The 16,297-nt window shown below is 48.0% G+C and overlaps 1 protein-coding gene across 1 annotated transcript; it reads left to right on the forward strand.

Annotated features, from left to right (window-relative positions):
* Positions 1-743: 743 nt before the first annotated feature.
* Positions 744-15,882, forward strand: Clec20a (C-type lectin domain containing 20A). Its single transcript, XM_046429962.1, has 9 exons — positions 744-783; positions 2,156-2,524; positions 4,214-4,279; positions 5,973-6,338; positions 7,251-7,349; positions 8,638-9,447; positions 12,551-12,667; positions 13,467-13,555; positions 15,569-15,882. Exons 1-9 carry the CDS (start codon positions 744-746, stop codon positions 15,665-15,667), a joined length of 2,055 nt encoding a protein of 684 aa, XP_046285918.1. The 3' UTR covers positions 15,668-15,882.
* Positions 15,883-16,297: the final 415 nt, after the last annotated feature.

Below are 16,297 nucleotides of genomic sequence, written 5' to 3' on the forward strand. Positions count from 1 at the left end.
TCTTTGCCACCAAGACCCTGATGGAGTTGGCCACACTCCTGCTCATCTCTGGGAGATCCCACGTGTGCAGCCGACTGGGGAGTTGTGGGGCGAGGTATTTTCGTCAGTGAAGAAGGGCTCATCGGGGTCCTCGTGTCCCCACCCCATGCTCTTCGGTGATTTGGGCTTGACTCGCTGCCGAATCACTTGTCTTGCTCAAGTTTGTTCATCTCTCTGAGCGTCCTCCCCTGAACTGTGGGGATCATGGTGGTCTCCCTGATGTGGCTGTCATGAGGATGGCAGGGACAGTCTGCTACAACCTGGCCCGCACATGCTAGCTCCTTCTCCCTTCCTAGTCCCCTTGTCCCTCTCCTCCACCCTGTCCCTAGCTCCTCTGGCTCTTGAGAATCCCAGGGGTCTACTCATCTGGCTTCTGACACCCTGTTCCTTCCCTCCACCAGCAGCCAGCACCTAGGACAGGCTCTGCTTATTAATTACCTGCTCTGTGTTTCCTTCTGCCTGAGTTGAGGGAGGACGGGGATATCTGTGCTTTACTCTGATGCCTCCCCAGCCCTCACCCTGGCCCTGGAAGCAGCAGGCCTGGAATTAGTATTTGCTTAGTCAAATCTGTCAGTTTGGATAGCAAAGAGAAGAATGGAGAGCAGGGAAGAAATGGCCAGGAGGCCAGGCAGAGCCTCTGCCAGAAGCCAGAAGGCTTTCCACCTGTGAGCTGCACCCCCAGGGGCTCGTCCTGTCCCACAGCCATGGCGCCACGGGGGCTGCTGCTCTCCCTCTGCACAGCAGGTAAGACCCACTGACAGGACGTCAGGACTGCAGGGAGAGGAGCAGCAGCGACTGCTGGGTGGGCAAGGGGGCGTTGCTCAAGGCCTGGAGGTGGTCCATCCCAGGGTCTTGGTACCCCCAGGTCCCAGGCCTTTCCCAACTATTGGGTGTGATCCATTAGTGCGACCCCAGAGCCCACCAGTTCAAAACATTAAACAGAGAAGAATAAAAAATATTAAAATGAGTCACACATCCCAAGGAGAAAACATTCTTTTTCTATTCTCTTTCTCCGGCACAGGGATTCTCCAGCCCTTCTTGGTGACAGGCAGCATCTTGGACTTTGGTGGGTGTGAGGAGCTTCTTCTTTATGGCAGATGCCTGATCAGTCCCTTCCCTGTCCTCCCTGTGGCACATTCTTGCCCCTCTGTATGCCCAGGTCCCAGTCTTAGTTTCCTCTCCCGGGACATCTGGCTCGAGGCGCCCCTGGGATCCTAGCAGCGAGCCCTCATTCCTGTCTGCCGCCTGCACAGGCAGGACCTGGAAGAGGAGTCCTGGGTCAGCTGGCATTTGCTGGGAGCCCCATAAGGGGAGAGAGTCAAGGCAGGAAGGAAGTGAACATGGAGCTCTCGGGGCTCGGGCTGAGTTCCTGGGAGAAGTTCCCCGTTTTCTGCCTTCCCTTCCTATCCATTGAGCACTCCCCATGTGCCAGGCAGGCACCAGGACTGCAATGACGACTAAGGTTTGCTTTGTGCACCCAGCTTGCTCAGACCTGGTGGTGGAGACAGACAGGAAGAAAAGGCCCTTGCCCTGGGAGCAGTTTAGAAATCCTGATGCGGGTCACAGTAACTCAGATCCTTGCTCTAAGGTGGAGCTGGGAATCCACTTCTTTAGGAGCGCGCTGGGGGACTACTGTGGAGCCAGCTGGGAGCCCTGGCGTAGGGGCAGTACTGGAGCTGGGTGCTCCACCCGAGGTTCTAGAGTCCTGTCTTTACCCACTCCCCACTGGGTGGCCTTGTCCAGGCCATTTAACTGTGTGACTTGGTTTCCTCATTTGTAAAGCAGGCCTCGGGCTATCCCAAGGAGTTGTTGGAAGAATCTGGTGAGCTATGGCACGTCATAATGCTTAGTACGCATTACCCATTATTATTAATTCCTAACAAAGGGGCGCTGCAGCACATAGGTGGGCACTTAATGCAGGACCAGCAAAGGGGTGGTGACCGATTGGGAAATTAGGAGACTGAAGAATTAGGTGGGGACGGCCAGCCCTCCCCAAACAAGAGCACAGCTAGTGCAGAAGTGGGGGGGGCAGGGCTGGGTGCATTGGAGGCCAGAAGTGAGGGAAGGACTAGGGTGGAGTGGGGGCAGCCAAGTGGTGACACTGCTCTTGCTCCAGCCTCCAAGCTGGTGAACAACGGCAAGTCCTTTTCCCGGGAGGACCAACCGCTGAGCTGGAGAGAGGCCATGGATTATTGCCGGGACTACCACACGGACCTCCTCAGCCTGCAGAGCGTCAGCAGCGTGAGCAGCTTGATGGCCATCAGCTCGCTCATCCAGCCCACCCAGGCGTGGATCGGCCTCTTCTTTGACATGAGTATTTCTGGCCCCCGCTGGTCCAGCGGCTCTCCCTACGTTGAACTGAAGTGGATCCAACTGCCCGCCCTCGGGGAGGGCATGTGTGTCACGCTGTATTCTGTTCTGTCCTTTGCTCCCATGCTGGGGGTCGACGTCTGCACGGCACAGAAGCCCTTCATTTGCTATGAAGGTGTGTTCAGGTTCAAGTTCTGAGCCTAGCCTTCTTCCTCCCAGGTGGCTCTTAAAGAAGCATGTGGTGGGGTGGGGTGGGGTGGGGACTGTAATAGGCTGTTACCTTTTTTGCCATGTTACCTCTTCTCTGTGGTCTTCATTTCTATTCCCACCCCATTCCCAAAACCCCATTAGAGAAATGGGTATAAGTCAGGATACAGAAAAAAATACGGAATGTTCCACTGTGTCTCTTCCTTCTGTCAGTAAAGGCTGTGGACGTGGAGGGTCCGTTTGCAGCTATGCAGAGTTTAAGACCTGCCCTTTCTCATGGTTTACTGCCTTGTTGGTGGTGGGAGAGTGTGGAGTAGCCACCCCTGGGAGACGCCCTGCTTCTTGGGAGCTCAGTGGGTGGAACCAGTCCCTTTGGACACCTTTTCAGGAAGTCTGCCATCAGTACACGATGACATGGTGCTGGCTCTCGGGGAGCAGCCTCCCATCCTTGCCCCCCACCTGTCCGGTCTCGCCCCTCATAGCCCAGTTCTGGTGCTGAGAAGGTCATGCAGGGAGATGGGTGAAGACCAGACAGCACTTTCCTGATAAAAAGGGCCAGTTTCTGCTTTTCTTCGTCAGTCAAAGACCATACCATTCTTTCCATGCAAATAGGGGCATGGAGGTCAGCTTGCTCTACTCCCAGGTCACGGCCACACCATGTCTGTCATGGGACCTTGAGTCATCGCCTGTGGTGGCCTAGAGTTGGACTCTGGGTTGCCAGGAGAATAAAGAGATTTCTTCGGGTGATAAGGGGGCCTGGAGTGAGGAGACCTTGCAAAGGAAGGACTGTATGGGGGTCTTTCCCTGCTCCCTCCATTGTCTTAGAACTCCATTCAGACATGTCCTGACCCCACGCTCTCCTTCTCAGTTCTGTAGACCCACTGCCAATACACAGGCCAAACCACCATTCACTCAGAAGAGTGGGCCCTCTTGCTGCTTCAGTCTGTTCTGGGCACACAGTGAGCTTTAAAAAATAGAAATCAAGCCAGGCGCAGTGGCACATGCCTGTAATCCCAGCAGCTTGGGAGGCTGAGGCAGGAGGATCACGAATTGAAAGTCAGCCTCAGCCATGGCGAGACCCTAAGCAACTCAGTGAGACCCTGTCTCTAATAAAATACAAAAACTGGGCTGGGGATGTGGCTCAGTGTTTGAGTGCCCCTGAGTTCAATCCCTTGTATCCCCCGCCCAAAAGAAACAAACAAACCATAAATCAGATCACTGTCTTTAAACAAGTTCAGTAGGTCCTCCTAGCAATTAGGAGACCATCCTTCTTACAGCCAACAGGCCCTGCCTGACCTCTTTGGCTTCATCTCCATCCTTCTCTCTAGCCACATCTTTCTGCTCCCCAGACCCATACAGCTCCTTCCCACCTTGGACCTGTGCCCTTGCTCTGCCCAGGGCAGGCTGGCTCCTTCTCCTATTCTTTTCAAGCAAACACCCTGCTTATTTTATTGCTGCCATTCCCAGGGGCATAGAATAGCCCTGGCCACCCAGCAGGTGCTCAGGATATATTTACTGGATCAATGTAGAAAGGAACAAACTGTCCAGCCTTCAGTGAGGCTTCTCTGGGCTCTAACGTGGCAGCAGCTGGTGCCCACAGAGGAGCCAGGGCAGCCTCACCCTTGTCCACATAACTCAGGCTGTTTCTGTTTCACAGACCCTGACATAAAGCACCGCATCTCCGTGGAGCCCTATCTCAGCCTGACCACTCTTCCAAAGCAAGGTATACACCTGCCGCATTTTCTCTTTTCTGCTTGAACTCCTCTACCTGGCTGGGTTCCCTCTGCTACCGTACCCCTGCCCCACTGGCCATGGGCTCTGCTGTCCCCAGAGTGAAACCAAGGGAGAGATTAGTACCTTTGTTATTCAGATGGGTCCAGAGGGGGAGGTGACATGCTTGACTAGGTGACTTGGGCAGTGTCTCTTTACACCCTGTGTACTGACCCATCCATCTAGAGAGGGTGATTTCTCTCAAATTTTAACCCCTTGGATGTTATTACTCCAGAGTTTCTTCAGATCTGTTAGAAATTCTATGACAAACAAAATACAGTTGATCCATTGCTTTGTACGGTTGGCTTTCTGCGTGTGCTGGATAAGGAGGGGTAGAGGGAATGGGGCAAGCTTCCAAGGCAGGTGGACCTGGGTTCGAGTCTCTTCTTGATAGTGAATCTGACATGAGTTTGGGTGAGTTATGTCTCCTTTAGTCTCCTTTCCCTTGTCTATGAGATGCAATTAATATCTATGTCTCAGGAATAGAGTATTTAAAAAGATGACATAGGCCACGTGACCAGGTGCTTAATAGAGGATAACTTAAACAAATCAATTTAGATAAGGAAAGTGTTAGGGAAATAGTGGCAAATTGGGGGTGAGCAGGCCTGTGGGAGAGTCTGGGAGGCCTTATTTGAATGTTCGGATGTGCCCCAGGTTCTGCAGACAGTGCTTCCTTTCCAGGCCTCCGGAATCAACATGTCAGGTTGGGTGCCAGCTGCTCATATCCTTTCCAAACTTTCCGTGTGTGGAGTTACAGAGGCCTGGGCTTATGTACTGCAGAGGAGAAGGGCCTGGCGGTGGGCAGCCTCCTTCTGGGACCTGGCCCAGTCTAGTGTCAGGGAGGGACTGGAGGTCGTGGAGGTGGGAGGCTGGTACCTGGTCTGCTCCTTGGGGAGCAGGCCACGGGGGATGGTCTGCTGCGCCTGCTCCTCAGGTCTGCTGTGCACCAGGCTCCCCTCTTCTCCCTGGCTTGCCTGACACTGTGAGCCTAGGCACATCCCACTGCTCCTCCATTCTCCTTCCGCCCTAGAGGCAGGTGTAGCCCCTGGAGATCACAAATGAGGCCAACTCAAATCCGGATCATCTTGACTCCCTCCTAACTTTCCCCCAAACTGTAACCACCATTTTATTAAGTGCTGTTTGCATGCACTGTGCTCAGCTAATTATATACCTGGTTTCGTGTGATCCTGACCTTAAGTACTATTATTATCCCCACTGGACAGATGAAGATATCGAGCCTTAAACTTAACTCTTAGGGCCATATGGTCATAAGAAGAGCGCTTAATTCCTGCTTTCCTTAATGTTTTCTCCCATAGATCAGCTATGATATCTGTCCCATCCATTTTCCCAACCTGATATTTAGTCTGTCTATAAAATTGTGGGGTTTTTTAAAATACTTTTTTATATGTTGGTGGACCTTTATTTTGTTCATTTATTCATACGTAGTGCTGAGAATCGCATCCAGTGCGTCACACATGCTAGGAAAGCACTCTACCACTGAGCCACGACCCCAGCCCTTAAAACTGTGATTTTGATCAAACTTAACACCTGAGGACTGGGGACCACAGCTCTGTCCCAGGGGCAACGGAGCTGGGCTATCAGAAATCCAGGACCTCAGGCCTGTGATCTCTCTTCTTTGCCCCCAGCTGAGGTCCAGATTGGTGGATATACCTTCATGAGATTTGAACAAGTAATGACGTGGACCTCGGCTCTGAAGTACTGTCGCAGCCACTACACAGACCTGGCCGACCTGCAGACGGTGACTGATGAGGCAGGCCAGCAGGCCCTGAAGTCTGTCACAAAGGAGACTGAGGCTTGGATTGGCCTCTACTTCAATGCAAAAACCAGGTCTCTGAACTGGTCCAGTGACTTGGGTGCCAGCATCCCAAGCTGGCTGCTGGTGCCTAAGTTTGACAGAGGACTGTGTGCAGGACTCCGGGCCTACTCAAAATATGACCCTCAGGTTTACACAGTGGTCTGCTCTTCCCTGCAACCCTTCATCTGCTTCTACGGTGCGTGAGAAGTCACTTCTGCTGGTCTCAGGTCACTGAGGCTAAAACAAGATGGGAAATGGGTCCACTTGGCAGCAAGAGACAATAAGGCTAGACCTAAGGAAGCACTTTCAGGCTTCGAGAATAATAATTCTGAAGCAGGTTCCTAAAATCCTTATACTATAAACTTGTGATAAAGCAATATTATTTTAATTCTGGGGATCTTTAGGGAATGGAATAGAACCCCTCTAGCCTTAGGACATGTGCAATTAGCAACAGCAATGTTACTGGATGATGAAATGAATAAGATCCTGGGGTTTGGAATCAGGGAGATTTCACCACCGTCTAGAAATCAGGTGGGCAGCATCTCTGAGCCTCATCTAGGAAATATACTTAACAGAGTGAGATTGCTGATCCCAGCTCACAGGATGGATTTGAGGGCTGCCTGCGGGGAAGGGCCTACCAGAGACCCTGGCCAGAATGATCACTTAACAAATATCAGCTATTTCGATTTTTATTGTCACTCTGAAGGTACTGGGACCGGAGGCCTCTCCTGATCTGTGTATAATCACGACTCCTTACCTGTTGGCAGTCACTCCCTGCTCCCCCATCAAGCCCTCATCTACTGTCCCTCAGCGGGGGTGGAGGGCTGGGGGTTGACCTATTCCTGGCTGTTCCTTTTGGTGTTTTGGAAATGATGAGAATCCTGATCCTTATCTGTTAAATACATAACTCTTGACTATTGTGAGGACAGGTGATGGTGCAGGGACCCCTCCCAGTGATCAGCACACAGTACCCAGTAACTGCGCCCTTCTAAGTCTGGCTGCCGTGGCAGGAGAACAGGGTGCCTGGTGTGACTTTTCAAGGCTGACAGCCTGCTGCGTGTGACAGACAGACCCTGCCCTCATGCTCTCTCTCTGTATTTTCTTGCAGACTCTGTCACTGGACACCGGGAGTTGGCAGAGATGCCTCCGCTCCTGTCTGCTTCCTCCTCCGATGTTACTGTGGGGACCACTCCCAGGCCGAGCATAGGTGCTTTGAGCCTGTTTTTGACTGGATCTGGAGTCTCTCAGGCCTAGGGAAGTAGAGAAGGTGGCTTGCATGCAGTAGCCCAGGTTGGGGCCCCTGGGACTCACCCACAAGAGCCAGTGAGGGACCAGAAATGAGATGAGCCAGGAGGATTTGATCACCATCAACCTCCCTTCTCCTTGAACTAGGCCTCTGAACTTGTAGCTCCAGGGCCAGGGGACCCCTGAGAGGCTGTGTAGTCTTCTCAGGTAAGGTGACTTGGACCTGGCCCAGGGAGAGAGAGAGAGGCTGAGTAATGCTCCTGGAGAAAAATCATCAGAGAGCTCTTGAGGTCCAGCCCCAGAGAGGGGGGCACCATAGAGGGGCCAGTCAAAGTGCCTTTTGATTAGGGGATCCTCTCTGGGGAGAGAAGAGGAGAGATGGGACTACATATGGGGACGTAGCTGTGAATGACAGTGATAGCTATTAAGCTATTACCTCATTTTGCTTCCCTGGAGTTCTGAAGTTAACTAGCATAACTGAGAGCAAAGTTACAGTTCTCCTAAGTCTCCTTATAAACTCCCACATCAGACAAAGGTGTCATTTCCTTTTTTGAGGATACAGAGAAGTTAGGGGACTTGATCAAGGTCAAACAGAGCTTTTATTAATTCACTATTCAAACATTAAAAAATGGTGATGGAGCCTGCCCCAGCCCAGCAACTTGGGAGGCAGAGGGTGGCAAATTCAAGGTCAGCCTTAGTAATTTGGCAAGGTGCTAAGGAACTTAGTGAGTCCCTGTCTCAAAACAAACAAACAAACAAACAAACAAAAAAAAAAAAAAAATATATATATATATATAAAAGGGCTGGGAATGTGGATCAGTGGTAAAACACCCTGGGTCCAGTCACCAGCACCAAAAACAAAAACAAAACCAACAACCAAAAACCAAACCGAAACTCCCAAAACCAACAGCAGCAAAACTTGGTGTAGTAGTCATGGGTATGGTGGGACTCAAGGAGAGCGCCCCAGCTCCTGTTAATTATCCGGTTTCTGGAGGGGTGACTATACCACTGGCTGAGGAGGAATTGGCTTGCAACACCCAGGGGAGTTGGGTGGGCCACCGCAGCTAACAGGAGCTGCGAGTGTGCGCATGTGCGGGCGGTGGCGCTGAGGGGTGCAAGCCTCCTTTCTCTCCAGAAGCTGCTTCAGAGCCCGTCTCCCCGCTCTAAGGTCTAGCCTGGCACCCCCTGGTAGTCCCAGGCCCTTTGCCTGCTTGGGCCGGCCCTGGTGGGGTCACTCCTGTGCACCCCAGCCTCCGAAGGCCGGCCACCTCCAGGCCTAGCAAAAGCCCAGGGCCTGACGCAGGGTTCTTCCCTCCACCGCTTCTGGCGCCACCCTGGCCCCACCTTGGCCTGTGGCTGGGTCCTTGAAGGGGTCCTGGTCTCAGCTGATCCCACAGTAGTCTTCTCTCCTGCCCTAGGGACCAGCCTCAGCCCCGCGGGTACCTTGCAGGACCAGGTTACAGCAGAGTGGCCACAGAAGCCGGGGAGCCTGCAGCCCACCACCCAGGTGCCAGAGACCCCTATGCTCCCACCTCAGCAGGCCCCACGATGCCCCAAGGGACAGTGTCAACAAGCCCTCTGGCAAACCCCAGGCCCCTGGGAGGTACCTCCAATCCCCAGGAGGGGCTCAGGATCCACTGCCCAGAGTGTGTCACTGGACTTTGAGCCTCTGTCACTCACCCCCGCTGGTCTTGCGTCTCCAGGAAGCCCCTCCATCCCACAGGAAATGGCCAAGACCTCCCTTGTCACCACTGGGAGCATTGGTGACCCTGTGCCCTGGGGGGACTCTATTACCCATGGTGGGCTTGTGACTCTGCAGGTGGTGACTGAGGACCCCTCACTCGACTCCACCCGTGATGCCCCAGAGGCTCCTACATCAGCAGGTCCACCTGGGTCCTCCACATTCACCTGGTCTTTCGGCTCCGAGCCTCTGGGGAGCTCTTCAGGGCCTGAAGAAAGAACTTCGGCTGCACCAGTCTCAGGGAACCCAGCGGAGTCCCAAGGAGCAACTGCGCGCCCTGCATCAGCAGCCCCAAGCCAGGCAGCCCTCTCGGAGACAGGTGAGAGCCAGCCAGTCCACCAGGCCACCAGCACACTGGTTTCATTAAAGAGGTTCGTGGCATAAAAGTTAACTAGTGAGATCAAAATAAAACACACAGACTCAATTACCTTTTTCTTTTCTTTTTTTTTAGAGAGAGAGAGAGAGACAGAGGGAGAGAGAGAATTTAATTTATTTTTTAGTTTTCGGCGGACACAACATCTTTGTATGTGGTGCTGAGGATCGAACCCATGCCAGGCGAGCGCGCTACCGCTTGAGCCACATCCCCAGCCCTCAATTACCTTTTTCTATGACCAGGTCTGAGACGGCTCTCACCTCGAACCACCCGGTGGGGCAGCAAGGCTTACTCAGGGCTAGCAGGAAAGAGAGAGAGCACGCCAGGGAGTGGCCTTTGATTGGGGAATAAGAAATTCAGGGGAAAATTCCATCCAATGAAGGTCGAGGGGGGCAGCATTCCAAGGTCAGGGTCAGTGGTCAGTCACACCCCCACAGGACAGGCTCTTGCACCTGGAGAGGGTGGGGAAAGCTCCGACACAGTTTAGCCAGAGCGTGTCACACCCAATGGGGTGGGGGTGGGGTGCCCAATCACGTGGGAGAATGGCTTCCCACAGGCCAGGAACTCAAATGCCAGCCCACCCGAGTCTCTGCGGGGTGAGCACTCACTCTGGCCTGGGTTGGAGGTCCTTTCTTGGGCTTCAGAGGCCAGACCCCAAGCTGGGGAGCTGAGGGCTGGAGTTGCATGTTAGGCCATGGTCAGCTGCGCTGTATCCCAGGTCACTGTATAGGAGCTCCATTTTGGTTAGAGCCAGTTCACCAACCCATCTTTCCCCCAGTAATAATTTAGGATGGAGATGGGAGTAGGGCAGGGAGATACGCGAGAGAAATACTCTATTTTACCTGCAAGAGCAAAGTCTGACAGCCAAAGGTTGGAACACTGGCTGAACTACTTACTGTGTGGCCTTAGGCAAGTTTTATAACCTCTCTGAACATTATTTCTCTAATCTTTAAGGAAAATGCCATAAAGGGCCTCTCAGTTCTCCAATCTGGTAGACAGTAAATGGTAATTATTACCATTTTAATCTCAATTCACTAGTAACAGGCTTAATACCTTCGCTTCTCCAACCCCTGCTTTACCTTACTCGATAGATGGGGCTCACCTCATTCTCATTTTATTAGTTACACATGATTATGAATTGTCAGGATTGCAGAACGTCACGGGAAGGAGCTGTTTTATACTTCTTTTTCTCTCTCCCATGCCTAGAATGCTGTTTTGCACACAGGTGACCTAATTCAATAACAATTTCTTCAGTACCTGTTTTGAACAAGGTTTAATATAAAGTAGTAATTGGACAAAAGGTAAAATGAAGGATTTCACTGGCAAGAAGTACCAGAAAGTTCTCCCTTGCCTGGGCTAAGGCGGATATCAAAGTGTGTGGTTTGTTTGGGGCTGTCAAACAGTCTAGTGTGACCGGGGAAAGGAGTGTCAGGGCATGAGGGAAAAAGGTGGACTGGGGCCTAATTCTGCAGTTAAATGAGCCACCAGAGGATTTAGCAAATGAGCAAAATGTTCAAATTCATTGCTTCCAGAAGCAAGGGGGTAATGACAACATGGGATTAGCATTAGGATGCTAAATTTAAAAAGCATGATTCCAATTATACACACAATAGTCCCAACAGTGACAGGAAACAACCATCAATGGTTAGAAAAAGATTGGGAGGAAGTGTGTGAAAATGTGATGAGGATATGGGTGTCCCCTACTTTCATGTTTCTAAATTTTACAAATTTGTTCATTTACTGAAGAAAAGTATAAGGCTTTTCCTGGGGAAAGTAGACAGGAGGCCATCAGGAGAGGTGAACTAGGAAGTACGTGGGGAGGGCTGGTGCACAGCATGGGGAGTGGAATCCAGGGGTATCTGGGGGTGCCGGGTGGGGAGCGTCACGAGGGAATCGATTTTACATGGTTCACAAGTGACACTAATCAAAGAAATACCAATACAAACACATTAAAAAATGCGCAGTTCACTAAATCATAAAAATGCAGATTTAAAAAAAGATACTTAAAAATTATTTAAAAATTCATTTTTTTCCACCTACCAATTTGGCAAAGATTTGAAAGGGTGGTGAGAATGTAGGAAAAACACAGTTTGCCAACACAGGGGCTTGGTGGAAACTAGTGCTGCCCTTTGGCCAGAGGGTGTCAAGTTTTGAAAGGTGCAGGATTTTTCCTACTGAAATTCTGCCCTTAGAAATAAGGAAATAAGAACTGAGTATAGCCATGCACACACACCCTCCATACAGGGCTGTTTGCTGTGGCATTGTTTTCTACAGTGAAAAATTAGAAACAATCTAATGTCTATTGAAAGCAGATTGGTTAAATAAGTTATGTACATTTGATGAAAAACTATGCAGCCTTTAAAGGAAATAAGGTATGTCTTTATGCATTCAAATGTTTAAAATTCAATGTGTGAAAGATATTTTATGGCAAACTGTATTGGTCGTCCCTAGGTTGGATAAGGGGGGTACTTTTGCTTAAATAATTTGTAATAATATACCATAAAATATGGATATGTCCATATTTAAAAAAATAAAAAAAGACCTGCAAGCCACCGACAGGATTTGGTGACAGAGCATGAGAGAGCTGGGGAGGCTAGGACATCTCAGTGTGTGGCCAGCTACACAGGAAGAGGGAGGATGCTGGGAAAGAGGCTGCGCTTGGTTTGGGGTTCTATCCCTTGATGAGGTATCAAGTGTCCCTGGTTGCCATGGTGAGGTTGTGTGTAACTGGCAGATAACATAAGGGCATTGGGCTTCTTGGACTCTGAACTACTGAAAGAAAAAAGTGGGACTGAGGACAAGCCTCATAATATTGCTCAAGCCCTACAAATCCTGACATTGGGGTGCTTTTTGAAAGATGATGGTGTAGCAACTCAAGGGTTGTCATGAGAGCCTGCAGGGGTAAGTTGAGGATTGGTGGGAACTAAGCTTCCCACAAAAGGGTGGTTTCTGTAGTGCTGAGTGCATGGCAGTGGCTGCCTTTCTGACTCAGTGTCAAATACCTTACTCCTGGCTGAAGTTGCAATGCCTTTATTTCCCTCTTCTCTAGCTGTGACAAGAGTAGACGGTTGCACCGATAGAGACACAGTTACTGCCACTCGGGTCCAACATTTAAGCTCATCTAGCCACCCAGAATCTAAAGAAAAAACATCAGCACCAGAATCAGGTAACTGCTTCTATTTATCAAGTTCCACTCTAATAACTGAGTAGTTAAGTCTGGACAGTAGGTCCTTAGCCCAGGTTGTCAGGACCTTTTTGTGAAAGATAGTATGGAATGTTGGGAACAGGGATAGGAATTAAAGATGTGGATTCTAGTGTGATCGCTAGTGACTACAATGAACACTTGAGGGGCAGTTTTCCTCACTTCCTAGTCTCTATTTCTCATCTTCAATAGGGACAAAGAAAAGTACCTGCCTGGATCACAGGTTTGTTGTGAATGCTCAATGAGATACTTATGTAAAGGTGCATTCTAAACTATAAAATGCTATCCAATTATAACAGTCCTTCTATGAGGCTGTAATTCCTATGGTGATTATGTTTGGCTCATGGCAGAAAACTCTACTGTAGAGTTTTCTGGGGCAGAGAGCCCCCAGGAAGCGAGTATTTCCAGCATAGTGTGTAACATCTCCTTAACAGATTAAAAGGAAGGCAAAAAATACAAAAGAGTTGGAAAATAATTCCTGATGGGAGGCCAGGATGTGTGTGCATTTGTGTGTTTGTGTTTCAGGGGGAAGGGGGACCAAGTTACACTAAAGTGTGGGACTCTTCTTTCCAGACACTAGTTGTATGGTCCTAATTGTGGCTGAGCATTCTCTTGGTCCTCAGTTTCCCTTCTTTTTCCTTTAGAACTCCTTAATCACCACATTGCATCTATGGTATCCAAGGGCATTACTGACTGCTGTGAACTTCAAGTTTCAAGCGGTTACAGGTAATCCCCCTGAACTAGGTAGCACTTTCTTTTTCAGGTGCTTACTCTTTTGGAATCCTGAAAGCAGATTTTGCCATTTCAATTTCGATAGACCAAGAAGAGATGAAAGACCAATTTTTGAGAGAGGTGAGACTTCTGTCCTCTTCTAATTCTGATCAGTCCGATGACTTGACAGTGCAAAGTAATATTATCAAAAACAATATATTTAGGAAAAAAATATGGAAAAATAACCCATTTTGTTCTGCCATCACTGGGGTTCCTGATGACAGGTTGGTTATGTGCCAGGATGTTTTCAGATCTTTTTCTTAGCCTTTATAAAATTTTTCCTGAGCTCTTTTTTTACCTCCTTTATTTTTGGATCAGGACAGCCAGAAGGACCTGAGTTCAAGTCTTGGCTTTGCACTTATTTGTGTAACCTGGGCAAGTAACTCAGTCTCAGACTCAATTTCCTCATGAAATAGGAACCTAACTCATATGGTTGATGTTCTGATTAAATGATAATATTCCATACAAAGTGCTCAGCAAATTGTCTGGCACACTTTGGTACTTAAAAAACATTCTCTATTAATTATCAATATTAACATTATAATGTGTTCTGAATATATGTTCTAGACCTTTTTCTTCCTGTTCTTTCAATGTATTGTGGGATAGGAGATTGTGAAGAGGAATAACTGTTCCTAAAACACTGATAGAAAAGTCTCAAACTGATTACTGAGCATGGCCTAAGGGCCTGGTTTTCAACTATATCAGGTAATAATCATAGTATGTCTAGCTGGAGAGCACCCTAAAGGATAATCCAACCACTGGACATCACAGTTTTACATGCAAGGAAATGGACTGGCATTTATCTAGTAGCTTGTTGCAGTTTATTCATAGGGTCAAGGAAATAGCACCCAGGCAATTCATTCTAGAATTTCACAAAATCACTTTTCTAGAAAGACCAGTGGCGTGTGTGTCTGTGTGAGTGTGTGTTCTGGCCAAGAGAAGAAAGGGGGACTATAGGGCTTATGGTGCAGTCTGCTATGGAAAGAACAAGTCCAAATCAGGATCTGATAAATCTCTTAGCCAAACTTTAAGTAATAAAACTACAGTGCTGAGTATCAGGGCTACAAAATTTAAGAACTTTTTTCAGGGATGGGGAAGACAGTATTTTTATTTCTTAGGGTTGAATATTCTGTCCTGGGTCCTGGCCTGGGCCCTTAAGCCCTCTTTGTGGGTTATATTCACTGAAGCTTTGGCACCAAACCAGAAGCCGTCTACTGTCTAGTTTAAATTGGAGCCAGAGGGACAATTCCATCTTCTGGTCAGCTTTGTGGGAATATTATCTGTTCCATAAATGGGATGACCATGTTAGAAAAGAGACTTCCTTCTACCTCACAGATTTAAAGCATGGAATTGGTAAGGTCATAGTGTGTGTGTGTGTGTGTGTGTTTTGCAGGTGGGGGCAGAAGGTTAGGTGTACGTTATCAGTTTTTGTAGCATTTAAAATTCCAAATGGAAGGCAAGGAAATACCTGTAGCTGTCTTATCCCCATTTCAGGAATGGAAACAAAACATTCTAACACACATCCCCACACAGTGCTTAGAACTTGATATGGAGTAGTGGCCCTCAACCCTGGCTGAAGTTAGAATCCCATGGAGAAGTTAAAAAACAAAAAAACAAAAAAACCCAAAAAATAAAAACTGGTCCCAATATTTATCCGTTCAATAGTGGAGTTCAGGAAGCATCACTACTTTACAAACAAACAAAACCTCAAAATCTCAAAAAACTTTTTGGTGATTTTGATGAATAGTCAGAATTGAGAATCATTAGTTTAATTATTTGTTTTATTCTTTGCCATCATCATCATCATTTTTTGCTAACAAAACTGATTTATGTACTTTCCCACTGATGTTAAGTCCTAGTGGCAAAAGGAAGGCAGCTGGAAGGAGGCTAAGAAAAATAAATAAAAAAGGGTATGGCAGGACATAAAGCGTACACATGTGGATAACTTAGAGCTAAGAGAACTATAGGACCATAAGACAGCATCAATAAGTTCCCTCTCTTTTCCTTTTTGGGATACTGGGATTAATTTCAGTATGTTGTACTTTCCCACTGAGCTATACTCACAGCCCTGTTTCTTTCTTTTTGATGTTTCAGATTCAAGAAGTCTTAAAACTTATGTTAGGTCACCAGCAATTCAGATTGAAATGGGTCGGTTTTGAAGTGAACAAAAAGCAGCACAAGTATACTAATTAGCAGTTTCCTTTTAAGCAGTTTTCTCTGGATTTTCAGTGAATTTGAGTTTTTTAATTTCCAGAAGAACACTATTAGAAATAACTCAGAATATGTGAAGAGACATAGACCTAAAACTTACACAAAAGAAAACTACATATGAAACCCTCGCCTTGGATTTTATAGAATGAATTAGGTAAGCAGAGAAGATGGAAGTATTTGGGAACAATAACCTTGAGAATGACACAAAGAAGGACAAAAAGCCTGAATCAAACAAAAATCTTGAAAATAAATTCCATTAATCTCTTTGGGGAATATAAGAGAAAATAGTAGTGATTTCCGCAGGAACTGGAAGAAACCATTAGCCATAAACTATCAAAAAAAATTCAAAATTTTTCAGAATGAAGAGCTCTCTAACATAATACAAACATGTTAATGTCAGTTATTTGTAGTTTTTTTGTCCTATATCTAAGAAGTAGGGTTTTTTTTTTGGTTATTTTTACCTGTAAGTTGGGAAATTCTAAGGCACATTATTCCTAACATTAAAATATATTTCTTCAGAATAATGTCCCTGCATACATTTCATTCTGTTTTGTTCACATGTCCTCAGAACCCAGATGCATGCTAGAAGTAAGATAGTAATATGTCAAATAT

This window comes from Marmota monax, unplaced genomic scaffold (assembly GCF_021218885.2).
Source record: "Marmota monax isolate L192 unplaced genomic scaffold, Marmota_monax_Labrador192_F-V1.1 WCK01_AAM20220418_F8-fsc00055, whole genome shotgun sequence".
Taxonomy (NCBI): domain Eukaryota; kingdom Metazoa; phylum Chordata; class Mammalia; order Rodentia; family Sciuridae; genus Marmota; species Marmota monax.

Excerpts from the sequence above, each read along its gene's own strand:
- Clec20a (XM_046429962.1), top strand. The coding sequence starts at position 744 with ATGGCGCCACGGGGGCTGCTGCTCTCCCTCTGCACAGCAG. Across the intron at positions 2,525-4,213 it reads GCCCTTCATTTGCTATGAAG|ACCCTGACATAAAGCACCGC; the intron begins GTGTGTTCAGGT and ends TCTGTTTCACAG. Across the intron at positions 6,339-7,250 it reads ACCCTTCATCTGCTTCTACG|ACTCTGTCACTGGACACCGG; the intron begins GTGCGTGAGAAG and ends ATTTTCTTGCAG.